Source organism: Poecile atricapillus, chromosome 22 (genome assembly GCF_030490865.1).
Source record: "Poecile atricapillus isolate bPoeAtr1 chromosome 22, bPoeAtr1.hap1, whole genome shotgun sequence".
NCBI lineage: Eukaryota > Metazoa > Chordata > Aves > Passeriformes > Paridae > Poecile > Poecile atricapillus.
The window spans coordinates 2,048,100-2,075,059 of record NC_081270.1 but is presented as its reverse complement, the minus strand read 5'-3'; the positions used below and the strand labels follow the sequence as shown (position 1 = coordinate 2,075,059).

Genomic DNA, 26,960 nt, shown 5'->3' with positions numbered 1-26,960 from the left:
CACAAATTTAATTTATATGTAGAATTTTCTTAAAACATGGGATTTCCACTTGAGGCCTTTCTCTCAGTTCATAGAAAGTTCATCTAAAACCATCAGTGAACGATGTGGTTGCTGCTGTTGTGTCTGTGGTGTTCGGTGGGTGGAAGATCGGGACTAATTAACCTCATTTAGCCACACCATATTTTGTTGCCTGTCCTGTGGCAATGGAGTTCAGTTCAGTCGGACCCACAAACCCAGATGTGCTCCTTCCCTGGCTGATTCCTGCAGATTTATCCCGTGGCTGCTGCCAGCAGAAAATCCACTGGCTATGGAAAATTAAAAACTAGATTAAGGAGGGACAGGATTGATGCCAATCCTGCTGCTGCTGGTTATGGAATTGCACTGTTGGGTTGGGATTGTTCTTCCTGCAGTGCACACACAGCCTGGTGACAACCCTGCCTGGAAATCCTGCCTGGAAATCACAGAATGGTTTGGATTGGAAAGTTTAAATTCAGCTATTCCAACCCTCTGCCACAAGCGGGGTCATCTTCCACCAGGCCAGTTTGCTCATCCTGACCTTGAATGTTTCCAAGGATAGGAATATTTCCAGCCAAACATCTCTGGGCAATCTTTGACATTAACACACTCATGGTAAAAAATTCTTCTGACATGAGCAGCTGCCCCTGAGGCTGTCACAATCCACCTGAGCTGGTGTCACACCTGTCTCGAGTGTCTTCTGAGCACCCATCCTCACCCAAATACAAGGAACAGGCAAAATTTTCTTCCTAGAAAGGAGATTGGATATTGGAATGGGCTGCCCAGGGAGCTGGTGGAGTCCCCATCCCTGCAGGTTTTTAGGAAAAGACTGGATGTGGCCCTCAGTGCCAGGTCTGGGTGATGAGGTGGAGCTGCCTCACAGGTTGGAGTTGATGGTTTCACTTTAAAAAGGACATTGAGGGGCTGGAGCATGTCCAGGGAAGGCCAAGAAGGCTCTCAAAGGGCTAAAAGTGGCTTTGGAGGAACAGCTGAGGGAGCTGGGTTTGGTCAGGTGTGAGAAGAGGAGGCTCAGGGGGACCTCAGCACTTCACAACTCCCTGGCAGAAGCGGGTGCTCAGGTGGGGCCTGCTGTCCTGCCGTGCCCGCAGGGAGAGGATGAGAGGAAGTTGAGGAGATTCTGATCAGATATTGGAAAAACTGGGGTGCTCAGGCTTTGGAACGGCTGCCAGGGAGATGCTGGGGTGCCCATCCCTGGGGGTGCCCAGCCAAGGCTCTGGGTGCTGCGCTTTGTGGGTGCTGAGCTGATCTCCAAGCTCTCTCCAGTGCTGAGGATTCTGTAATTCTGAGATCTCTGAGCTGCTTCCCAGCCTGACAGAACCCACAGGTCTGAGGGGAGGGGACACGCCCCATGTCACCCCCCCCAGTGCAGCCGAGGGTGGCCGAGGGGTCAGTGCTGTGTCCGGTGCGCGGGAGGGGGTCAGTGCTGTGTCTGTGCCTTGTCCGGTGTCCAGGAGGGAGGTCAGGCCCATGACTGTGCTGTGTCCGTGCTGTGTCCGTGCTGTGTCTGTGCTGTGTCTGTGCTGTGTCTGTGCTGTGTCCCTTCTGTGTCTGTGCTGTGTCCTGGCTGTGTCTGTGCTGTGTCTGTGCTGTGTCTGTGCTGTGTCCGTGCTGTGTCTGTGCTGTGTCCGTGCTGTGTCTGTGCTGTGTCCGTGCTGTGTCCTGGCTGTGTCCGTGCTGTGTCTGTGCTGTGTCCGTGCTGTGTCTGTGCTGTGTCCGTGCTGTGTCTGTGCTGTGTCCGTGCTGTGTCCGAGCTGTGTCCTGGCTGTGTCTGTGCTGTGTCCCGGCTGTGTCCGTGCTGTGTCTGTGCTGTGTCCTGGCTGTGTCCGTGCTGTGTCCGAGCTGTGTCCGAGCTGTGTCCGAACTGTGTCCGAGCTGTGTCCGTGCTGTGTCCGTGCTGTGTCTGTGCGGTGTCCGTGCTGTGTCCTGGCTGTGTCCTGGCTGTGTCCTGGCTGTGTCCGAGCTGTGTCCGAGCTGTGTCCGTGCTGTGTCCGTGCTGTGTCCGAGCTGTGTCCGTGCTGTGTCCGTGCTGTGTCCGTGCTGTGTCCGTGCTGTGTCCGTGCTGTGTCTGTGCTGTGTCCGTTCTGTGTCCTGGCTGTGTCTGTGCTGTGTCCCGGCTGTGTCCGTGCTGTGTCTGTGCTGTGTCCGAGCTGTGTCCGTGCTGTGTCCGAGCTGTGTCTGTGCTGTGTCCTGGCTGTGTCCGTGCGGTGTCCGTGCTGTGTCCGAGCTGTGTCCGAGCTGTGTCCGTGCGGTGTCCGTGCTGTGTCCGAGCTGTATCCGTGCTGTGTCCATGCTGTGTCCTGGCTGTGTCCGTGCGGTGTCCGTGCTGTGTCCGAGCTGTGTCCGTGCTGTGTCCAAGCTGTGTCCGAGCTGTGTCCTGGCTGTGTCCGAGCTGTGTCCTGGCTGTGTCCGTGCTGTGTCCGAGCTGTGTCCGAGCTGTGTCTGTGCTGTGTCCGAGCTGTGTCCGAGCTGTGTCCGTGCTGTGTCTGTGCTGTGTCCGAGCTGTGTCCGAGCTGTGTCCGAGCTGTGTCTGTGCTGTGTCCGAGCTGTGTCCTGGCTGTGTCCGTGCTGTGTCCGTGCGGTGTCCGTGCGGTGTCCGTGCTGTGTCCGAGCTGTGTCCGAGCGGTGTCCGTGCTGTGTCCGAGCTGTGTCCGAGCTGTGTCCTGGCTGTGTCCTGGCTGTGTCCGTGCTGTGTCCGAGCTGTGTCCGTGCGGTGTCCGTGCTGTGTCCGTGCTGTGTCCGAGCTGTGTCCGAGCTGTGTCCTGGCTGTGTCCTGGCTGTGTCCGTGCTGTGTCCGTGCTGTGTCCGAGCTGTGTCCGTGCGGTGTCCGAGCTGTGTCCTGGCTGTGTCTGTGCTGTGTCCGAGCTGTGTCCGTGCTGTGTCCTGGCTGTGTCCTGGCTGTGTCCGAGCGGTGTCCGAGCTGTGTCCGTGCTGTGTCCGAGCTGTGTCCGTGCGGTGTCCGAGCTGTGTCCTGGCTGTGTCCTGGCTGTGTCCGTGCTGTGTCCGAGCTGTGTCCGTGCTGTGTCCGTGCTGTGTCCGAGCTGTGTCCGTGCTGTGTCCGTGCTGTGTCCGAGCTGTGTCCGTGCGGTGTCCTCTGTGCCGGAGGCGGTTCAGTTCTGTACGTGGTTCTGCAGGAGGCGGGGCTGTGCAGTTACCGGTGCCGTGTGGGTGCTGCGGGAGGCGGATCGGAGCCGTGTCAGGGCTGTACCGGGGGCTGTACCCGGTACTGCGGGAGGCGGCTCCGTTCTGTGCCGGTGCCGTGCCGGTGCCGCGGGAGGCGGGCCGGTGCCGTGCCGTACCCGGTGCTATTCCCGGTTCTGTAACCGTGCCGTGGCAGGGCTGTACCCGGTTCTGTGCCGGAGCAGGGGAGGCGGGCCGGTACCGGGGCTGTACCCAGTTCTGTGCCGGTGCCGGGGCTGTACCCGGTTCTGTGCCGGTGCCGGGGCTGTCCCGGTTCCGTGCCGGTGCCGGGGAGGCAGGGCCGGTGCCGGGGCTGTACCCCGTTCTGTGCCGGTGCCGGGGCTGTCCCGGTTCCGTGCCGGTGCCGGGGAGGCGGGCCGGTGCCGGGGCTGTCCCGGTTCCGTGCCGGTGCCGGGGAGGCGGGCCGGTGCCGCGGGCGGGCGGGGGGCGGGCGCTGCCCGCGAGTCTCGGAGCCGGCGGGCGATGCGCTTCCTCCGCTGAGCGCAGCGCGGCCGAGCCGGCAGGATGACGGTGGAGTTCGAGGAGTGCATCAAGGACTCGCCCCGGTTCCGGTAAGCGCAGGGGCGGCGGGGCCGCTCCGGGAATGGCTCGGGGCGGTGCGGGGGGGACGGGAGGGAAGGCAGGGCCCCGCCGGGCCGCGCTCCGCGGGGCCGCGCCCGGGCAGAGGGACCGGCCCCGCATCCCCGGGCCCGGGGACGGGCCGGAGCCGGGGCCCAGCGCTCTCAGCCGGCAGCCGGGGATGCCTTCGGCCGCAGGCGTTGCCTTGCCGTGCCCGCATCCGTCCCGCATCCCTCCTTCCCGTTCCTCGCCTCCCTCCCTTCCGTGGCCCCCATCCCTGCCGTATCCCGCATCCCTGCCGTGCTTCCACCCTCCTGAACGCCGCATCCCTCCCTGCTCCCCATCCCTCCCGCATCCCACCCTCCCCTGCTGCGTTCGGACGCTCGGCAGATGAAAAACTGGGGATTTGTAGGGCTCGCCAGCGCCGGATCCCGTTGGGAGCAGGGCGAGCGGGCATCACCCCGCGGGGCTCTGCGCTGATCGGAACCGCCCGCAGAGCCGCGGCTGAGGAATACACTCATTTTCCATGCGCTCACATTCCCATCTCTTGGAGGGTGGATTTTTTTAGCGGTCTTGAAGGAATCTGGGCTGTGACAACAAAGGCTCCGGCTTGGCTGTGCCTGCATCCCCATCAGGCCGCTGCAGAAATGCCCGGGGTGGAGGGGAAGGAGCCGCCACGCTCCGGGCGCTGATGCTCCATTGTGCCAGGAGCATCCTGGCTGCGGGTCCGGATGGGCTCGGATGTGCTGCTGCTACTGAGGGAAGAGCGGAGCTTGCACGGGGAGCGATCCCCGGCGCCTCAGCGCTGTGTCTGCGAGAGCGAAACACAGACAAAAGCCTGCAGGAGCAGCTTGGGCTGTGTGTGTGCAGGGGAAGGAGTTGGCAGGGGGGGTCTCTGCTTCCTGCAGATATTTCGTCTTGTTCCTTCTCAGAATCTTTTTGTTTATTTAAAAAAAACAAACCAAAAGCCAGCTTGCATTTTTTTGGAAGAGCATTTTAAAAGGATTTCTTGGGGTGCAGGCTCCATCCAGAAGGGCTGCAGTGGTCTGTGGCTGAGGCTGGGCTGCCAGATTGTCATTTTGTGGTTGTGTGTGGTTGTGGAGAGCTGTAGGTAACACAAGCACCTGGGCGAGTGCCCCTCCTTTACTGCTGCGGGTGGAGATGTGGGAAGAGTCCTCCTGCACGCGGTTTAATTGGAATTCTGCAGGGAGATCCTGCTGTTCCCGGTGCTGACAGGTGATGGGCAGTGTCAGGTGAGACGACAGCTTTGTCTTGCCCAGGCTGCTGCTGCAATCATGGCACTTTTCCATCAGGGAAAAGTTAGGTAGGAAACCCCTGCTTTAATCCTCTGCTCACTTAGCATCAATTAGGATTTATCCACCTTTCCCCCCCACCTTTATATTTTTTTTTTGCCTGTCATTCCGTCCCATTGTGCTGCAGAGCATGTGAACAGCTCGGTGGCACCGGGCCAGAGCTGTGACTTCACTGTCCAGATGTCTCGTCCCACATGGCAGTGACCCTTTTCCTGGTGACGTCAGCATTGATTGATGTGTTTATTTATTTATTTTGCCCGTGGTGTGTGTGTGTGTGGGCTCGGGGCCAAGTTTCTTAGCATGCAGGCAACATCATTCTGCTCTGTCTGCTCCGTCCATAAAAACAAAACCGCTCAGAGCACTCTCTTGGACCTTTATCAAAAGCCACTTATTTAAGCCTGGAATTATGAACTATTTCCCCCATGGCCAGACACAGTCTGACTGTTAGAGGGAGAACAAGAGATTAGGCTGGAGAAACAAGCTTGGATATTTCAGGAGGGACAGAATATGTGCAGCAGGGGAATATTTAAACTGTGAACACCTCGAACATTGAGAAATCCTGACATTAGAAGGAAAAAAAAAGAACCCACCTGAATTATTCAGACTTTGCACCTCAAATATTGAGAAATCCTGACATTAGAAGGAAAAAAAGAAGAACCAAGTTGAATTTTTCAGGCTTTCTCAAAGGATGCAGGGTTTAGCTTCTTCCTGTATTTTTCTTCCTTCCAGGTCTTTAATTAGTTCTTTTGTTGTAATTATTTGTTGGGAATGCAAGAGAATCTGGATGTGTGTAAGGGACAGGACTTCTCCCACAGAACACAGCATGGCCCTAAAATATTACAACTCTAAAGAAATAAAATATACCAACATGTACAAAAATAGAGATGAAAATGAGGTGAGAGAAAGCTCCACGTTCTCAGCAGAGACTCAGCAAAATTTTAAGTCCTTTGCCATAGGAAACTTTGTGGAAAAGGCAAAAATTTAATCCAGATTTCTCATCCCAGTGTAGGAATCACCCTCCTTTTCCTGCTGCATCCACAGGACCCTCTGCACTTCCCAGAGAAGGCTTGTGCCATGTTTTCCAACTGGTTTATTCTTGTCCATGGAGTGCTTTTGAAACAGTCAATTTGTCTTCTGTTTGCCACACACAGGCAGGAAAGAAATCTCCAAAAAAGAAATTACCCAGGATGAACAAACACTGGATTAAACGTCCTAATAATTAACAATCACCTCCAACTCTATCTCAAATCCATCCTCAGAACACCAGAACACCCTCAGTGCTCCCCACTTTATAAATCCCAGTTCCTACAAGAAAAATTGTCTTTTTTTATCTTTCAAATTCCATTATTTAAATGTGTCTCACCTCCACCTTGGCAGATAAAGCTGATTTCTGCCAGGCATCTTGTAGAGGCGTGTCTGCAATTCCAGTAAACAATTTAATGACCTGGAAGGACCTGTTCTTGCACATCTGAGTGCAGCCCCAATAGATAACGTGGCTTTTATCTCCCACGAGGAGTTTGGGAAATCTAGGAACACCTTTTTGGCTTGTCCCGCTCTGTCAGGGAAGCTGCTGGTCTGGAGTGCTGCAGGAAAAGACTCATTGCTGTCCTGACCCTTTAAGGAACAGCTTAGATGAATAAATTTGATCATTTTGGGATTGGAATCAGTTGGTTTTTAAAGGTCCCTTCCCACCCAAAGCATTTTGTGATTCCTTGATTGATTCTTTAAAAAAATGAAGCCCAAAGAAGCTGTGGCTGTGTTCAGCCTTGGAAATTCGCAGGGATGGAAGAGCCTGGAAGTGTCCAAAGCTGGATTGATGGGGCTCAGTGCAAGCTGGAATAGTGGGAGGTGGCCCTGGAGGATTTTTGAGGTCCCCCAACCCATTCCGTGGCTCTGTGACATCGTCACTCACCCAGGCTGGAAATGCACTCCAGGAATATTCCTGGGGGAATAAGGGAAGAGCAGGAACAAGTGACAGAGGCTGGGCCTGGCTGCAGCTCCAAAAAAACTCCCCAGATTGCTCTGGGGGAACTCCCCAAAGGATGGGAGCCTTTGTTTCCATAACTAACCCTGCTGATATAATTGTTGTCATTAATGACACCGATTAATCAGCCCTGCTGTGAGGTCAGGCTTCCCTGGGCGTGGATGAGCCAGAGCTGCTGGAATCTTCTGAGGAGCCCTTGGGATGGTTAAAATATCCCTGCATGGCCATCCAAGCCCCAGGGTGCTGCTGAACAGGTGTCCTGGTTTGAGACAAAATTTGGGAGGAAACTTCCTGAAAGGATGAGTCTTTTAAAATGCAGATTTTAGCAGCAGACTATTTTTGGTTTGGGAGAAAATCTTGGAGAAAAATGGGCAAAATTTGTTTATTTCGCAAGCAAAGTATTCACAAGCTGAAAAAAATGAATAAAACTTCTCGTTGTTCTGAAGAGATGGCAAATTCAGAGAGTCAGAGGGGTTGGGATTGAGGTCCCACCTGGATCTGAGGGGTGCCAGCTCAACTTCCCCCACCCCTGGCAGGCTCCTGGCTGTGGTTCAGACATTCCCAGGATTTCCTGGAGCAGAGCTTTCATCAGGCAGTGACCCAGGGACATTTGTCTGGCACTGTCTGCTCCTTGCTGTTGCTCTCCTTAGGCAGGGAAAAGGGCAGGGATATAATTCCAGCTCCAGGAAAGAGGCAGGGAATGAAAAAAGACGCTTGCCAGAGGAAAGGGAAGTGGAAAAACGAGTACATTTGGGAGGTATTTTCTAGCTCTGACTGGGGTGTTTCAAACAGAGCAGGAAGAATTAAAACCCTGAGTCAAACTGATGTGGCTGAGTGTGATAAGAGATGGAATTAGAGGAGTTTAAAGGCAGCAGAACCAGTTTGAGTGCTGGGTGAATGTGTCAGCAAAGGCTTCCACAGAAGAAGATTCAGTGTGACGTGTCCAGCTGACCCTGAACACCATCACCAGGCAGTTTGAGGGCAGCCCAATTTATTAACTTGCTACTTAAAAGCAAATTTAAATTACAGATCGGCCAGAGGAAGGGTGTTCATCTGTTGAGCTAAATCGATGCAACAAATGGATTTTGGCATTGATTTGAACTTGGTTTTTGTTGCACAAGGCTTCTTCTGGAAGCAGGGTCCCCAGTGTTGGTGACAGGACACCCACACAGAGCCTGAATCAACCCTAATGAGCCCAACTCCTGCTCCAGCAGCACCAGAGAGGAGAAATTATCATAAAAGCAGCTTGAAATGACCTGGAACCATCCTAATATCTGTCTTTATTTCTCATCTCTTTATTTCCCATCTCTCTATTACCTCTCCATCACTGTGTTTCTGAAGCCAAAGAGGCTGAGAAAGGGAGAAGTCAAAGCAGAAATGTCACCCTGGAGTTGCTTCTTCCCATGGTACCAGCCAGGAGATGCTGTCCCAGTTAGAGCTGCCCATCCTGTCTTTCCAGACCCCAGATATCTCTGTGGGAAGGCCCCAAATATCTCTGAGGGAAGCTTTCCCCACGGAATGAGAATTTGTTTCCTCTCCTGGGTTCTCCTGTCCATCCAAAATATCTCTTTATGAGGATCCTAAATATCTTTATGTGAAGCTGGTGAGAGTGGAGCCTGGAGAATCCAGAGGCATCAGTGGCTGATGAAATTCCCTTTTATTCATTCCAGCAGCTCCTTTGTTCCATTTCCCCAGCTCAGGCAGAGGATGAGTCCCCCCGTGTGTCTGAACCTGTGGAATAATTCATGTCTGGGATGACAAAGCACCTCCAGGATGTGCTGCCCTCAGCACTGATGGATCCATCATTCATTCCTGGTGTTTCTTTTGCATTTGGAGAGTCTGGAATTCCAGCAGTGGGCTGGGAAAGCAGCACACACCAGGGACATCCCAGGCTGTGTGACAGGAGCCATCTGCTCACCTTCATCCCAGATTCCTGGAGGCAGGATGGGGTTTTTGGCCTCAGCAGCATCATCCAGTGGAGAATCCTTCTGCTGGGCTGTGCCTGGAGGACTTTTCTGATTTTTCTGCTGTGCCAGGCGTCCCTGAGCATTCTCAGTGACACAGCCCCCGTTAATCTGGGGCTTTTTGAAGAGTTCTGTGCCATCAGGAGGGCGGTGCAGGCGTGCCCTGTAATCGCTGGATAAGGAATAAAGCACTGCTAATGTAGGGATCAGGGCTCTGCAAATTCCATTACAGCTCCAGAGTTCGTTAAACGCACGCTGGGGGATCCTGTGGGCCCCTTTTCCCAGTGATTCCTGCTTTGTGGGACACATCAGAGCAGAGGGAGTGAGGCTGAAGGCTCCCAGTTTGGTGGAAGGGCTTAGCAGTGAACAGCTGAACGCTGGAAAGGGTTTGTGCCATGGATGATTTGAGGGGAGGAAGGCTGGAAGCTGTAACCAGAGCTGCAGGAGGGATTTTGGGCTGGCTGCAGCTGTCCCTGGCTGTCCCCACGTTTGTCAAGCTCCCACACAGCACTTGCCACCCTCCTTTTCAAAATCAAATTACAAAATCACAATTCCTGAACCCAAAACCAACCTGAAACTGGGCTGGAAAGGTCCTGAAGTGCTGTTCTGGAGGAAGGAATGAAACCCAAACTTTGAAGTCCCAGGCTGTTCTGGAACAGCACTGGTCCCTTTAAAGCCTGGTTTCATAACTATGAAATTTCAGCCACAGGATGATTTTTTTTTTTTTTCAGCAGCAGGAAGGCCACAGAACCAGGAGCTTTTCTGGCTTTGCTTAAAATCAAGCCAGGCTGCTGCTGCCGGGGTGAGCTTGGCTGTCTGGGATAAAGAAAAGAGCCCTTGAAAAGGACCTGCAGTCCAAGTCTGGTTGAATTTTGAGGACAGGACGAAATGTTTCTCTAGGCCTTGAGGGTTTTCTTGCTTGTTTGCTTGCAGCTCTCCTCTCTCTCAGGACTGGGTTGTGATTCCAGGCATTTGCTGAGTGCAGCTCCCCAAGTGTTTGTTCCACACAGGGATTTGTTGGCTCTGCCCAGAGCTGAGGTGGTTCCTATCTAAGGTAAAGTTTTGCTCCAAAAATGAGGGTGGAGGAGAGGAAGTGATAAAAAAACAGACTGCTCAGTGTTACTGTGGGGAGAGGAAGGGGAACCAGGAGCTGAGTTTGTTCCCTTTTTGACAGCAATTGCAGGCTTGGAGGGAGAAGGGAAGGAAGAAACATGGCCAGCATGGAAAAATGAGATTTTTAACCTTCCAGCAGCTTTGTGATCGCTGCTTTCCCTTCTTTGGGGTGCTGCAGGGTTAAAATCTTGGAATGGGCAAGAATTTGAGGGGCAGAATTCCCTGTCTGGAGAGTGTTGGGGCAATGGGAATTGTATTCCTTAATCCCAGGCTGTGGGGGTAAATTAGAAGTGAATTAGAGGTGAATTGGGGATTAATTGGAGGTGAATTAGAGGTGAATTGGGGGTGAATTGGGGATTAATTTGGGATGAATTGGAAGTGAATTAGAGGGGCATTGGAGGTGAATTGGGAGTTAATTTGAGGTGAATTAGAGGTGAATTGGAGGTGAATTGGGAGTTAATTTGAGGTGAATTAGAGGTGAATTGGGAGTTAATTGGAGGTGAATTAGAGGTGAATTGGAGGTGAATGACAGACTAAGTTGGAAAGGAACCACGAGGACCATGGAGTCCAGCTCCCAGCCCAGCACGAGCTCCAGGCTGTGTGTGCCAGCCTCCCTCTCTGCAGGACCCCCAGGACAAGGCAGCAGTGCTGGGATAATGAACAATAATTCCTGCCAGGAGGGTGGGGGCTGATTTCCTGCAGCTCCACTGCATCCATGCCCAGCTGCAGCCCGCCTGGTTCCCAGCCCAGCCAGGGCTGCCCTTGGCAGCAGTCACTGTCCCCAGCATGGACACCAGCGAGGGAAAAGAGGGTCGTGTTCTGCTGCTGCTGCTGCTGGAGCTGCTAGGAGGGAGGGAAAAGGGTCTGTAGTGCAATAAAACAGATTAGGAGGTGTGCTGGAGGCTCTGGAAGGATTTAGGAATCCTGTGCTCCTCCTCAGAATGCTGAGCTCCTGGCTGTGCCCAGCCTGTGGTGGGTGCAGGGTCTGTCCTGCCAAACCCAGGGACACAAAAGCCCAGAGGGGTCAGGGCAGCCCTGAGTGAGCCCCACGTGTTGCTGCAGGAGCTGATTACTCCTCACTGCTCCCCAAAGCAGCCAATGAAGCAAGAGAATTGTCCCTGCATGAGCTCTTGGGAGAGGATTCCAGGCTTTTCTCTGGGTCGGTGCTTGTTTTGGCTTTTTGAAGAGGGTTTGTGTTGAAGCAGCACATCCACAAGTCGCTTCATTTCTGTTGATTTCTGCATGTTGCTGTCTCCTCTGGCTGCTGTTTCTATAAAGGACAGAATTCAGCTCAGAGACTTTGATTTACAGGAAGGAAAGACCAGGGAATAAAAAAAGCAAAAAAGCCTGGAGAGGCTGTAGGTGTGTTCTGAACCCACGGGATCTGAGGTTAACCAAACAAACGCAGTGTGGGACGTTCACAGAGCCTCCCACACCTCAGCTTCTTGTCTTGCTTCACTTCCTCTGCAGGAAAAGTTGACTTGGCCTCTCCTTGAGGGGAGGAGAGCGTTCTGCTGCCCTGATGGAGTTCAGCATCACTGATCCTGCCTGGAGAACAGGGGGATCGGGGGGACCTTGTTCTCCTCAATTCCCAGCTGACAATGACAGTTGTCAGGGAATACAGACGGGGTGGGAGGAAACGGCCTCGGCTGCACCAGGGCAGGGTCCAGGTGAACATCAGGAGGAATTTCTCCATGGAAAGGGGTGGTCAGGTATTGGAACTGCCCAGGGAGGTTTGGAGGTATCCAAGGAAGGTTGGTGACAAGGTGGGGCTGAGTCACAGCTGGGTGGCCTTCAGGGCTTTCCCACCCTGGGATTCTGTGGCCCCACAGTGGGATAAGCCCCACGTGTGCACATCCCAAACATCCCAGCGGGATCATTCCCAGGGAAGGGCCCTCATTCCCGGGGATTACAGAGCTGATGTCACAGCTCATGGGTGGCACGTCCCAGAGCCAAGAGCTCACTCAGTCCTTAAATAAGCATCGAGTGGCACCATCTAAACAGATTATATCATATCAGAGAGTGAGATAATCCTTCCCTGCATCCCCAGGCTGCTCCAGCACGCTCCAGCAGGGCTTAATCATTCCCATTCTCTTTGGGAAATGCTGCTACTCACAGCACCGGCGTGTGGGGACGTGTATAAACACAGATGTGCTTCCAGGGCTTGGAATCATTGGGATAAGGTCAGAGGGTATTTGATGGGAATAAAATGCCCCGCACACACAGGGAGAGGGCCTTTCTCAGCACCCAGGGCTTGTGCCAGGCCTTAGTGCAGCATCCCCAGGGTGCTGCCAGCTCGGCAGGGTTGGGGATGCAGAAATGTCCTCAAGAGCAGCCCTGTAGGCCCTGTCGCTTAGGGCTCCGTTCCAGCTCAGGGACACAGTGCTGGTTCCCACAGCTCAGCCTCTGTGCAGTCTCCCTGCTTTGTTCTCCAATAAACCCAGCTTTTGGCAGGAAGTGAGGGTTTGTCCCTGCGCCATGACCTCGTCCCGGGATGTCGGAAACAGCCACCACTATGCTGGCACAGTCTGAGCAGGAGGCCCCTTTCCCTTCCCTTCCCTTCCCTTCCCTTCCCTTCCCTTCCCTTCCCTTCCCTTCCCTTCCCTTCCCTTCCCTTCCCTTCCCTTCCCTTCCCTTCCCTTCCCTTCCCTTCCCTTCCCTTCCCTTCCCTTCCCTTCTCCCTCTCCCTTCCCCTCTCCCTTCCCCTCTCCCTTCCCCTCTCCCTTCCCCTCTCCCTTCCCCTCTCCCTTCCCCTCTCCCTTCCCCTCTCCCTTCCCCTCTCCCTTCCCCTCTCCCTTCCCCTCTCCCTTCCCCTCTCCCTTCCCCTCTCCCTTCCCCTCTCCCTTCCCCTCTCCCTTCCCCTCTCCCTTCCCCTCTCCCTTCCCCTCTCCCTTCCCCTCTCCCTTCCCCTCTCCCTTCCCCTCTCCCTTCCCCTCTCCCTTCCCCTCTCCCTTCCCCTCTCCCTTCCCCTCTCCCTTCCCCTCTCCCTTCCCCTCTCCCTTCCCCTCTCCCTTCCCCTCTCCCTTCCCCTCTCCCTTCCCCTCTCCCTTCCCCTCTCCCTTCCCCTCTCCCTTCCCCTCTCCCTTCCCCTCCTTTTCTTTCTCCTTTCCCTTTTCCCACATTTCCCCACCCTCCCCACACTTTCCCCATTCCCAGATTTCCTGCTGGCACTCCCGGAGCTGCAGGGATCTGCCCACCGGTGTTTGGGGGACGGGGAGGCAGCAAAGTGACATTTCTGTGGAGGGACATCCTGCCTTTATTCCCAGAGTGGAATCCGAGACAGATTGAGCCGGGGTGTTTGGAACGAGGCAAGCTCTTGATGTGCTACTGACTCATCTGAATCGGGAGATAAAGCACGAAAATGTGGGATGATGCCAGATCAGTAAACAGGGCTGAGACCCTGGAAAACTCCAGGCTGGGATTTGTGTGGGGATGGGATGGGAAGATGTCAGCTCCAGGCTCGTGGGCTTTCATCTCCGCTCGTTCCCTCAGCTCCCTGAGCTTTCACCTGAGCTGTGGGGGTGGAGAAATGTGTGGGATGCCAGGAAATCAAGGAGTGGAGGTTTTTAGCTGGATCCTCCACGTGGAGGATGGAAATCTGTGGATCCTGCAGGGCTGCCTCCTGTTGCTCTGCCCCTGGACTTGGTGCTGCAGTTCTTTTCCTCTCCTCAGAGCTCCCACAGCTCTGTTCTGCCTTCACTCAGCACACTCAGGACGCTTTAATTTCACTCCAAGCCCTGATCCCTGTTTCCTGCCTGATGATTCCCTCTTCCCTCAACAATTTGGGTTTTTCTGTGAGCTTGGGAACGCAGGAATGCGGCAGGACGGGGATGCTCATCCTGCAGAGGTGATTCAGGCCCTCGGAGGGATGTGACAGTCCAGCACATGGCCGCTCACAGAGAGCTCACAAAGCACGTGAGGCTGCTGAAAATCCCCTCAGCTGTGCTCCACAGTGTCCTTTCCCAAAGCTGCATTGTTGAGGCACTTATTTTTCCTCTGGAGATTAATTCCACAGCCACATTCCCTCAGGAGAGGTGTCAGGGCTTGAAGAATGGACTGTACCAAATCCCTGAGAGGAATAAATAAAAGTAAGGGATGAGGAGTTCTGGGACTTTTATTCACATTCCCCCAGCAGCCCCGTAAAGTCCCATCCCTTTAGGAAAGGGTTGTGGCACTGGAAAAAAAAATCCCAATTTCATGGCACTGGGGCACAGCAAAATCCATTTGGCGCCTCTGGGAGGGTGCCAGGTTGTCACTTGTCACCCAAGTGCCACCCAGCTCTGCTGGGGAAGGGGCAGGGGCCTGCCCTGCTGGGTCCCTCAGCAGGAGCCTGGGACGGCAGGAGCTTGGCTGCTTCTGGCAGGACACGACACAGGAAAAGCCTTTTCAGCCCCAAACAAAGCGAGCCCAGAGGTTGGGGAGCTCCAACTCCAGCCAAGGCCCAGGGGAGGGAGGGAGGGGAAAAACAGGAAAAAAAAATAAAATAAATAAAGAGCATTTAATGCTGAAAGAGGTCCCTGCTGGGGGAGGGGGCCTGAGCTCCTCTGTGGACTGGGGGAAGTCTCAACAAAAGCTGCTGGAGCTCCTCCAGCCCTGTGGGTAAACGGATGCCACCAAGGTCACTTGGGGAGAAGACAGAACTGTTTGAGGCAATTTTATTTATTTTTTTTTTTTTTATGAATCCATTTTGCTTGTCAAAGAAAGCAAACAAATGTCATCTAAAGGGTCTCGTGGCACATAATGAGTCTTTCTTCAGCTCAGGAAAAGAATATTCCTGTGTTCAGTGCTGGCTGTGCAGTTTCCCTGTTGTCCAGGCCAGCATCTCTCACTCTGTGTGATTTTCCTCACAGCATGTTGGAGATGTGGTGCTAAAATCTCCTGCTAAAATCACCTGCTGCTGAATCAACCCTGCAGCTGTGCTGTTCTCCTGCAAAAAAACACCCAAAAAGAATATTCAGAGCAGAGAGGAAGGTGGGGATCCAGCTGGGCCTGGAACCAGGGATAAATTCCTGCTGTGAGCTCGAGGTGGGAGCTGCTGGGTGGTGCTGAGCAGGTGATCTCTGTCAGTTCTCTGCCCACCCAGCAGCACTAAACACCCTTGGGAAATGATCCATGGGCAGAATCCATCATGTGGAGGTGCCCAGCTCAGGTTTGAGCTGAGAAATGACTCTCAGTGAGCTGAAAGGCACAAGAACAGTGTTAATTAATCAAGAAATGTTTAATTAACTGATGACTCTGGCAAGAGGAGAACCCCTCTGCCCTTAGGATGGAGCAGTGTGAAAGTCCACTGTGGGATTTCTGTCAGTCAGGGCAGAGAACCCCACAGGGCTTTCTGTTTCTTGCTGGTTTTACCACAGTTTGCTCGGAAATCTTCATTCTGCTGTTCTGAATCCACCACAGAGCTCTGGGGAGGAGGGAGCCAGACCCACCTGCCCTCTCCAAATCCTTCTTTTTTAACTGGGATTCCCCTTTTCACACCCCCTGACAGACCAGCCATGGAAATTCAGCAGAACTCTGGCATTGTTGCTCTGCTTCCCTGTTCTCCCAAGATTTGGGAAGGTGCTCAAGCCCTAGGGCACAATTAGGAAATAATTTGCTGCGGCTTCTGTCAGGATTTGCCCTCTGGGCTGCAGTGAGGGGTGGTGGAAATTAAAATGCCTTCAGTGCAGCTTTTCCCCTCTGTTTTACACCCAGAGCTGGGCCTGGAGAAATCCAGACGCTCCTGGAAGGTTTGGCTGGGAGTTGCCAAAGAGAATCTGGGCAAAAAACTGTTATCATCAGATCCATGACATAAGGAATGCATTAGGAGGGCTAAGGAAGGATTTCATCTTTAAGCCATTAAATCCTGGAGTAATTGAGGTTGGAAGAGACCTCTGGAGGTCATCTAATCCTAGTGACCTTCCCCAAGTAGCTCCTCGATGCTGCAGGAACTTGGGCTGGCTGTCACGGAGAAAAACACTCAGTAAACTCATATACTTGATTAAATTCCAATTCCAAGTTGTTAAAATCGGAAGAGAAATGAGAAGAAACACTGGGAATTTTGTGTGCATAAAAACCCCCATATCATGTCACCTGAAAACTGCCAGGTTTTTGCTAAATATTAATGCAAAAAAGTCAACTGAACACACCAAGCAACCAAACTCCGAAATCTTACTCATCTTGCTTCAAAGCCTTGTCTAAACATCCACCTCCAGTGTCTCAGGGAAGGGTAGGAGCTGTAAACTGACATTTAACATGTTCCAGACAGAGACTGGAGCTTTGTGGAGCTGTGCAGAAATGTTCTGGGCGCTGCTGCCAAAGCCAGAGCTGAGTTTGGGCACACAAATCTCCACCTCAGAGAAAAGTTAATTTAGGGGTTGTGTCCCTGCTTAAACCTCTGTGAAAAATGGGAAAAACAAAACTCCAAACACCAGGAAATGTCTGTGAAGTGAAAACCAGATTTGGGCATTAGAGAGAAAGGATTTGGGTCTGGTGGTACTTGGAGCTCTGTGGGAAAGGAGCTGGAGCTGGTGGACTCAATGAAAAATTTAAGTTTTGAGCAATCATTGAAATGAAGAAGAGATTTTTCAGCAGGCCTTAAAAAAAAACAAACAAACAAACCAGAAGACAATAAAACAATGAAGAGAGATGATTTTGGTGTCACACCATCTGAGTTTCTGCTGTTCCACCTGGATTTTTCCTGCAGGGAACTCTCTCCTGCTCCCATGATCACAGCCTCACACATCTGCATGGTGCCCGCAGCCATCTGTGGAGAGATTTTAGTCAAGATTAGAAATCCAGCTTATTCCATTATCCTGGAGCAAAACCAGGAGACCCCAACCACTAAAAACAGCTCTTTATTACCATTCCTCCATTAAGCAATTGGTGGGAGGGAAAAAAACCTTTATCCCAAGGACAGGGACATTTTAATGATGAGTTAAATCCCCTCCATACTCCTTAGCTCACAAGAGGGGCAGTAAATGAATTATTCTTTACAAAACCTACAATGAGCCTCTGGTAAGGTGATAATTCAATTTTGCTTTTTTTTTTAGTGACTTAAATATGAGTGGCTTTAAAATTACCTTTACAAGCTGTTTTTACCTGGGTTTCTCCCACTTATTCCAAAGCACAGTGTAAATTTTGCAGTGAACCAGCAATTTCCAGAGGGAGGAAATCAGCAGGGAATGGAGATGTCTGGAAAGGGAATCAGATGCAGAACACAGTGCTGGTGATTGGAGAATTTAATGTTTTCTGGCTGCTCAGGGTGGTTGAAAGGACAGGTAGCAGAAAATATTATTCCTGCAGCAGTGCCAGTGGATTAGATCTGTGTGGAATTAGCATAACTCTTGCTATAAATAGAATTATCTGGGCCAGAGCAAAGCTCAGCTGTTTTGACCAGTCACCTCTAAACAAAGCAGATCCTTGCTGCCTAAAGCCTCGTCCTGGGGGCTGATGGAGCAGGTCTATCCCAGATTTTCCAGGAGGTTTTTGGGGATGATCCCACTGAGGATGCAGAGACTCTACACTGAACCAACCTCTCCTTTGTGGGGCAGCCAGGCTCCCAGGAATGCCAGGAATCCTTTGGATGCCGTGGCACTGTGCTGCCATGGTCAGGCAGGTGGCACTGACCCTGCCAGGGCAGCTGGGGACCCAAACGGGTCAATGGAGCAGCCCCAGGCTCCAGGAGCCCAACCAAGGCAGATCCTCCCCGACTCTCCCACTCCCCTCCCAACACAAACTGATCTCAGCTTTTCCTCCCACCCCACAGCCCCATCCTGCTGGAGCCTGGCCTTTGGCAGGGTCATTCCGTGTCCCTGAAGCCACCTGAGACCTCTGTCAGGTGCCACTTGGAGGGCTTAACCCTCTCCTCCAAAAAGGATTTAACAAGATAATTTTTTTTATTAGTAGTAGTATTAGTATGAGTATGAGTATGAGTATGAGTATTAGTATTAATGACCTCTGCCAGGTGACATGGGCAGGGGAGGTTTAACCCTCTCCTGCCTAAAGGGTTAAAAAAGATACAATTATTACTATTATTATTATTGTTGTTATTGTTATTGTTATTATTATTATTTTCCAATTATTATTTAATTTAATAGTAAGAAGAGGTAGTGGGGTGGTGGCAAGAGATGAAAAAGAGATATTTGTGCCTATAAATATTCCTTGGAAAAAGGGGGAAATTTCTGTTGCCCCCTCAATTTTCCTCTATTTTTTTGGAGCAGGACCCCTCCCAAAGTGGAAGTGTGCTGTAGCGCCTGCTTTCTGATGGTTTGCTGCTTTTGCTGCTCCCCTGCTCCCTCAGCCCATGCTGGCGGTTGGATTTTTGCGCGTTCTCCCTGGATTGTGTTTTCCCAGTGATTTATGGTTTCCTGTGGGCTCTGCGGAATGCGAGGCGGGAGCTGCCGCCTGCTTTGTCACTTCTGGGCAGAAAAGGGAAACGAGGATCAGCACAAACAGCTCTGGGATGGTTTGGGGATATTTCCAGGCTGATTGAAAAACTTTGGGAAGGATCAGAGCTGTGGGATCAGGCCTTGAGGGAGAGCTGGGAACACCCTGAGCGCCAGACCAGGCCCAAAGCACCTCGGGAATGATTTCTGTTTCTCTGGAGCAGAGGTTTGGGTGTTATTACACCAAAAAACCTCCATCTATTCCTTTTTCCTGATTTTGGATCATCTGGATGAGCAGGAAGCCTTCACACCATGAGCAAAGGCCGTGTTAAGGCTTGGCCTAATTTCAGCCTTGGCCTAGGGCTGAAATTGAGCTCGGGCCTTGACAGAGAACCTCAGAAATGTGGCAATAGAACCAAAACTGGGTGTTGTTCTGCATTTTCCTCAGGAGAACGTGGGGATTTTGTGGTGATGTTGGCTCATTCCTGTGCTTGGGATAGAGGAAAAACCCTGTTGGAGCATTAATCCCAAAACAACTCAAATCCCCTTTGGTTCTGGGTGGGGGAAAGGCTGAATTTTGTGCTTTTTGGGCTTCTTGGTGTGTCAGAGCCACCAGATCTGAGGAGTTTTTGTGGGTTGTTTTCCAGTCCAGGCCTGTGTGATCTCAGGGATGGAGAATCCAGGGCCGTGGCTTGGCCTTGACTCAGCCTCAAATCAAACCCAGGCACCAAATCCTTTCCTTGTTCCATCTCTTCCCAGGACATTTTTCCCGTCATTCAGGGCTCTGCATTCCCAACTTTTCAGTGGAGGGAGAGGATGTTGGCTGTGCAGAACACTGGGAAATAAAGGGATATTCCATGGATCAGGGACTCCAAGCACAAGCTGCCTCCTCTCAGAGCCAAAAGCTCTTCTCCCGCCACCTCTCCCCTGCGGGTACAGCCCAAAACCAGGGCAGGTGACCGTGCCTGAGCGGCATCCTCGGCTTGGAATGTGAGATTCCTGTGGATTCCCTGCTGGATTGCCACAAAAGTGGCTCTGGAGGAGGAGATCCAGCCTGTGGGAGTATTTTGGCAGCACTTTGTGGCAGATGTGGGGTTTGTTCCCCTCCCTCCCTTCCTTTGAATGAGGTGATGCCTTTTCCTTGGTCTTAAAATTAAGAGTTAGACACGGTTAAGGGATAAAGGGTTATTATCTTGGTATTTAATGAGGATTTTTATGGTGCAATACTTTGTTAAGGTGGAGTATGTTGAAATGGATATACATGATTAGATCGCATATACCATTTTCTAGATTTTGCAAATTAGCATATTTAATAAAGATACCTCAGTGAGAGGCTTGAATGAGGTATTTCCTTATCTTGAAGTGTTCTTTCTTGGATGGTGTAGTGGTTTAGGTTTGTTTATTTGAGTTTTTTGGCTAATGTACTAAATAATGTAGCGGGTTTTGTATTGGCTAAAATTGCTAGTGTACTGATTAAAATTATTTACTTATTTTTTGTTGTGAGATATGAATTAGGAGGAGGGTAAAATAGGTTTAACATTTAAAAGGTATGAAAAAAACTTTATTAACAGAATTAAAATAAGAAGAAAAATTAGAATAAAATATTAGCATTAACATTTCCATAAGTTACTTTTTCCCTCCTCACCAAACATCTATTAATACAAAACAAACAGAGCTGGGCTTAATTTTAGTTTATAGGATGCATTTTGGAGGGGACTTTGGTTTTCCAAGGCAGTGCAGGGCTTTGCAGCCTCTAAACTCAAACTGCAAGGCCTTTAGGATGTTTGGTTTTCATTGTTTTTTGGTTGTTTTGGTTGGTTTTTGGTTTTCTGGTTTAACAGAATACCAGGACTGTGCTAAATGATCAGATTTAAGGAGTTACAAGCATACACGTTAAGGGCATTGAGAATACACAAAAGGTGTATAAAAGAAAAGGCAAAAAATTGGTGTGGCATCAGAGGCACGTGGTGAAACATTGCCTTTGTTAATCTTTGCAATGGGATTATCAGCCCAGAAGATGTTGGAGAAAAGGCCCTTTCAAAGCACTCCTGCCAGAGCTGATGCATCCCGAGGCTAACGAGGCTTCTGCTAATTAAATCAAACGCAGCTGAGGCTCCACTGCAGCGGCTGGAGATGTTCCCTCCCATGCTGGCTGTGCATTGCTCTGCAGTTTTCCTGCTCTTTTGCATTCCCACTGAAAATCCAGGCAGGGAATGTGGGAGGTGGGCAGGGAATGGCGTCTCCTCAGCCCTGCAGAGCCGTTTCTCCACCCTGGGTGTGAACATTTGTTGTTGGATCCGCTCTGGAGCAGCTGCAGGCTTGGGAACATCTGGATTTCCTCCCAACTCCCAGTCCTTTTCCAATCGTTTCCAGCTTGGTTTTGATGAGCAGTTTTCAGCTTTTGGGTTGTATTTGTCTGTCAGGCAGCATGAAGGGTGGATTCCATGGAATTCCCATCCCTAGGAGTGTCCCAGGCCAGGTTGGACAGGGCTTGGAGCTCCCTGGGATAGTGGAAGACATCCCTGGATGAGCTTTAAAGTCCCTTTCAACCCAAACCTTGTGTCATGTTCTGATTTTTATGGATGAGGGATCAGCTGGATCAATTCTTTCCTTGCTTTGGCTGTTGACCTTATGTTTTTTCCTTGGGTGACATTTTCTCTTTACAACTTAGTGCTCCATCTTTCCCTTCCCAATGGAATATCGCTCATCCCAACCATGCCTCACGAAATATTTCAGTCTGATAAATCAGGACTTCCCAATACCAAAATATTCTTTCAGAAAATACTTTTTTTTCCAGAAGATACCTTTTTTTTCTCCATAAACCACCTTTTATTCCTCCAGAAAATATTTTCTTCTCCATAAAACATATTTTTTCTCCATAAAACACTTTTGTTATTCTCAAAAAAACCTTATATTTATTTATAAAACTCCTTTTTCCCCAAAAAAATTACTCTTTTTCTTTCCATAAAGCACCTTTTTTTCCCCCCAAAAATCCTTATTAAATCCTTATTAAAATCCAAAAATCCATAAATCACTCTTTTTTTCACCAAAAAATACTTCTTTTTCTCCAGAAAATACATTTTTTTTCCCTTTACCAAACCTTTGATATGTGATCCTCCCACTCAGCCCTGAGCAGGACCTGTTTCCCAAGGAAAGGAAGCCTTGGATCAACCCTGTCACTCCTTCCCAATGTTTTCAGGAGATTTTTTCAGCCTTTCCACTCAGATTAATCCATCCTTGTATCACCCAGAGCTTGTAAATGAGCATTAACAGAGTTTTTCCCTCAATTCTTTGTTAGATGGGGAATTAATCTCATTTTAGAGCCGGTGGGGGAATTTTAAAAGCACTTCAATGCCTATGGAAAGACATGGGTGGTTTGTGAAATTTGAAAAAAATCCCTTTCAATCCCATTATCAAGCAAATAGGCTGGAGTCTATAAAATACGTTCAAAAAGCAAGGAAAGGGGGAATATTTAATTGGTTCTGCTGGATTTTGCCCCAGAACCTGATAGGGATGGGAAGATATAGAGGGGGAGAGTCACAAAAAAGTCTTGGAAAGGGATTTTCAGAGCAGGAACTTGGGGGGGTGCAGTGGGATTCAAGCCCAAAAATATAAAATAACTTTGGGTTTTGGCTTATCTAAGCCTGTCTTGCACACTTAAAAACACTGAGTAACTTTGGCTTATTAAGCCTGTCCTGCACACCTAAAAACACTGAGTAACTTTGGGTTTTGGCTTATCTAAGCCTGTCCTACACCTAAAAACACCAAATAACCTTGATCTTTGGCTTTTCTAAGCCTGTCCTCACACCAAGGTGTTTAAAGGGTTTGTAAAGCTTAAAATAAATCAAATTAAGCAGCATTGAACCAAACAAGAACATTTAATTCTGCCTTTATCACTCCCAGTGCTGGTAATGAAATACAAGGTAATTAAACATGAGATTTGGGTTGTTTTTACACTCCTGGAAGTTTGCAGAGTTTTTTTGGATGAAGGGAGGAGAGGGAAGGCTGGTGGGGGTGGAAATGAATGTCTGGGAAAAAACCCAAAACCCCCAGAACATTGACAAGCCCAAATCCAATCCAGCCCTGAGTCTGCTTTGCAGTTTCCTTGTGAATCAGAGGAGAAGAAGGGAGTGGGAAGAGGGGAGAAAAGGCGTTTGCAGAGCCCAGGCCAAAGCCAGCCCCCTCTTCTCCCTCATCCAAGATTTTGTTTCTTCTGGCAGCAGGAGGAAACCTCTCCAGACATTGTCCTGCTCAGAATGTGCCGCTGGAAGGGCAGAGCGAGCAGAAAGAAATGTGTGTGTTCTCAGAAAGGAGAGAGAGGAACTGGGATTGAGTAATTGGTATTGTTAATTTGAGTCATCCTAAACTTTACAAACTCTTTAAACACCTTGGTGTGAGGATAGGCTTAGATGAGCCAAAACCTGAAATTATTCAGTGTTTTTAGGTGTAGAACCAGCTTAGATGAGCCAAAACCCGAAATTATTTGGTGTTTTTAGGTGTAGGACCATCTTAGATGAGCCAAAGTTATTTGATGTTTTTAGGTGTGTAGGACAGGTTTAGATGGGCCAAAGTTCCTTATTGTTTTTAGGTGTGTAGGACAGGCTTAGATAAGCCAAAACTCAAAGTTACTTGGTATTTTTAGGTGTAGGACAGGCTTAGAAAAGCCAAAGACCAAGGTTATTTGGTGGTTTTAGGTGTAGAACAGGCTTAGATAAGCCAAAACCCAAAGTTATTTTGTATTTTTGGGCTTGAATCCCTCTGCACCCACCAAGTTCCTGCTCTGAAAATCCCTTTCCAAGACTTTTTTGTGACTCTCCCCCTCGATATCTTCCCATCCCTATCAGGTTCTGGGGCAAACACAGGTTGGGGTGCAATAATATTTATTTAATAGAATAATAACAGTTTTGGGGTTTTTTAGCCTCCAGAGTTTGATTTCAGGGAACACTTTCTGAGCCTCAGGGATTTTATGCCTAAGGCACAGCTCCCCCCCTAATTCCCAGATTCCTGTGAGGATTCAGGATGTGATAGGAGCTGGTTTTTAGTGCTTCAGGGTGCTCAAACATCCCTGACTCCCAGCCACAGTAATTGTTCCCTTATCCATGAATCCAGAACAACATTAATCCCCATCCTGCTCCTCCATCCTCCACCGAGCTGCCATGGGAAGGATTTTCCTTGCTCAGGGTGTTGCCAGCTCAGAATGGGGGGAAAGGTCAGGGAAAATCTTTTTGGTCAAGGTCAGGGAATCTCACAGAGCAGGAGAATGGTGGGGAGCACATTCTTCAGGCAATCCAGGCCCTTTGTGGGGTTCAGAAGGGAGGAATTTGGGGAGTAGAATGGGGTGGGAAGAGCTGGGAATGTCACCCCTGGGTGCCAGCACTGGAAAATGGGCAATGGGATAATGGGAGATGGGATAATGGACGAGGGACAATGGGAGATGGGAGATGGGAAATGGACAGTGGGAAATGGGATAATGGGAGATGAGAAATGGGAGATGGGCAATGGATAATGGACAATGGGAAATGGGAGATGGGAAATGGGAGATGGGAAATGGACAATGGGATAATGGGAGATGGGAAATGGACAGTGGGATAATGGGAGATGGGAAATGGATAACAGACAATGGGATAAAGGGAGATGGGAAATGGGCAAGGGACAATGGGAGATGGGAGATAGGAGATGGGAAATGGGCAGGCTGAGCCCAGCATGAGGAGGCCCAGCCTTGGCAGAGGATCAGGAAATCTCACGGAGCAGGAGAATGGTGGGGCTGCAGCCAAGGGAACACAGCCCCAGTGTGGGGCTCACAATGCAGCTCCTGTGGTGGCTGCCACAAGGGAGGGCATTGTCCCCACGCCGGCCTGGCCCTGCCCCATGGGCACGCCACGCGCTCCAGGCCGGCCAGCAGAGGCTGAGGACAAGCAGCAATCAGAGCAGGATGAGCCCCAGGACAGAGAGGATTCCCTGTCCCAGAGTTCCTGGGAACAAGAGCGGAGTGTGAGCATGTGGGAGCGTTTGTGCCCAGAGCCAGGGGACATCCAGCGCTGCCCTGGCCCCCGGGGACACCTGCCACTGCTCTGCCTCTCTCAATGGCACCTTCTCACCATTCCTCACCACAGCCCCCCTGCTCTCTCCCGTTTGGCTCTCCAGGGGATGGGGAGGGGATGAGGAGGGAGCAGAGCCAGCCCAGGCTGGCTGGTGGTGCCTGGGATTCTGGAGCACAAAGTGGAAGGGAGATTTAGGTTGGTTTAGGAAAAAGTGTTTTCTGGAGAGATTTCTAAAGTGCTGGGATGGTCTGCCCGGGGAGGTGGTGGAGTCACCATCCCTGGACGTGTTTAACAAAGCCGGGATGTGGCACTGGGTGACATGGTTTAGATGAGGCATTTGGGATGGGTTGGACTCGATGATCTTGGACGTCTCTTCCAACCTGGGGGTTCTGGGATTCTGTGGCACAGGAAGCAAAGCCATGGGTCTTTCTGGCTGCCAGGATGCAGAGCTGGAGCTGAGGGCTGCAATCCCAGCCGGAATCAATCAGCAGCTTCACAGATGAGGCAAAACTCTGCCCTGGAGAGGCAGCAAAAGCACTTTTCCCTTATTTCCTCCCACTTCTTTGCTAACCTGCCCTGCATCATTTTCTCAGCCCCTTCCTGCCTTGCAGCATCCCCTGCTTTTGTCCTTTGACTGTTCCCTGCTCCCGTGGTTCCCTGAGATCCCTCTGCATTCCAGCTGGAGGTTCCAGGCACGCAGGCTCTGGATATTTATTCCTAAATATTCGCCCTGCCAAGCTCTGTGTGCTCCGTGTGGGGCAGGGCGAATATTTAGGAATAAAACAAAGCCTTCTCCCCAGCAACAACATCCCAGACTAAACACAATCCTCACTCCAGCTCTTTCCAGTCGGGTTTCTCAGAAGGTTTTCACCCAGTGGTGAAACTTTCTTTAATCCCAAAACAACTTTTCTGTGGGTTTCCAGCGAGTCACAAGCCCTGAGTTTACCACACCGTTACCAGCAAGGTGCAGGGCTGCCCTATTTTGCATGAAACTGATTTGGTTTTGAATTAAAATCCTATTTAATCCCTACTGATGTCCTTTAATTTGATGGAGATCTGTGACCAGGCCTGCAGGGTTCAACTGCAGGGTTTAATTTGTCACTTGGAGGGTGTGATTTAAGGCCTGGGTTTAACGTTCACACATTTCCCAGTCAATTCTGCAATTCTTCAGCCACCCACAGGCACGCTCCCCTGATTCTGCAGCTGTCCTGCCCTTCTGGCTCCAAACCCAGGCTAATTTTTGTGGGGGAGAGAAAAAAGAAGAGAAAAAGTGAGAGGCAGCAGGAAAAGAGATAAAAGAAGAGAAAAGAGAAAAAAGAAGAGAAAAACTGGCAGCAGGAAAAGGGAAAAAAATAAGAGGAGAATAAAAGAAAAATGGAGAGGCAGCAGGAAAAGAGGAAAAATAAGAGAAAAGAGGAAAAATAAGAGAGAAGAGGAAAAATAAGAGAAAAACTGAGAGGCAAGGGGAAGGAGAAAAATAAGAGGAAAGAGGCAGGAGGAAAAGAGGAAAAATAAGAGAAAAGAGGCAAAAGAAGAGAAAGCCGGAGAGGCGGCAGGGAAGGGCCAGCTGTGCGCTCGCTGCTGACTCGAGCATCACTCGCGGCCGTTTCCAGCGGGGCTGCTCCCAATGTAGGTCAGGGTTAGTCCGGAGCTCCGCGCGGGGCCGTGTCAGCACCGGAGCCTCGGGAATAAATCCCTGGCAATTCCCGGAGCGCTGCCTCTCATCCGCAGCCCCGGCGGGGCGGCACCGGGGCAGGGGCACAGCCTGGGAGAGGTGAGGACACAGCCCCACCCTTGGAATCTGGCATTCCCAGCCTTTATCCCGGGCTGGGCAGTGATATCCATCCCAAAGAACCGCATGGTGCTTTTGCCTTGGGGACAGGGATAAAAGGGGATAAAAGACATGGGGACAAGGGCTGCTTTCCCAGGAACCCAGAGGGAGCAAAGGGAGCAGCAAGCTCGGGAATCCCTGATTTCCAGCCCAGGATCTCATCTTCCAAGGATGGGAAAAGCAGGATTTCACCCTCCTGGTGCTAATTGTGGATTTTCCCATTGATTCACAGCCAGAGAAGTGAGGCACGTGCCCACTAGGACATCCTTTTCTCTGTTTTGCTCCTTGCTCTTTAAGCTCCATCAGGAGCTTCGGCGGGGACCAAATATTTCTAATTTCTGTTCTCCGTGTTCTTTATCACTTACACTTGGAGAACTTGGTCCTTGTGGCTCCTTTCCAACTCAGGATATTCCTTAATTCAGATTGGCTGCTCTGAAATGGGGTTTCAGCACTACTGAAGCCACTGCTCTTCCCCCAGAATGAGTTTTAATCCAGTTTTTCCTGGTCTTGCTGTTGAAACTCAAAGACACAGATTCTGAAGACGATGAAGAGCAAG

The 26,960-nt window shown here is 50.7% G+C and overlaps 1 protein-coding gene across 1 annotated transcript in view; it reads left to right on the top strand.

The window, feature by feature from the left end:
* Positions 1–3,642: 3,642 nt before the first annotated feature.
* ACAP3 (ArfGAP with coiled-coil, ankyrin repeat and PH domains 3) overlaps positions 3,643–26,960 on the top strand; it is a 71,258-nt gene continuing 47,940 nt past the window's right edge. The window contains exon 1 of the mRNA XM_058855232.1: positions 3,643–3,785. Within this exon, the coding sequence (XP_058711215.1) occupies positions 3,739–3,785 (47 nt within the window). The 5' untranslated portion in view covers positions 3,643–3,738. The remainder of the gene's footprint in view (positions 3,786–26,960) is intronic.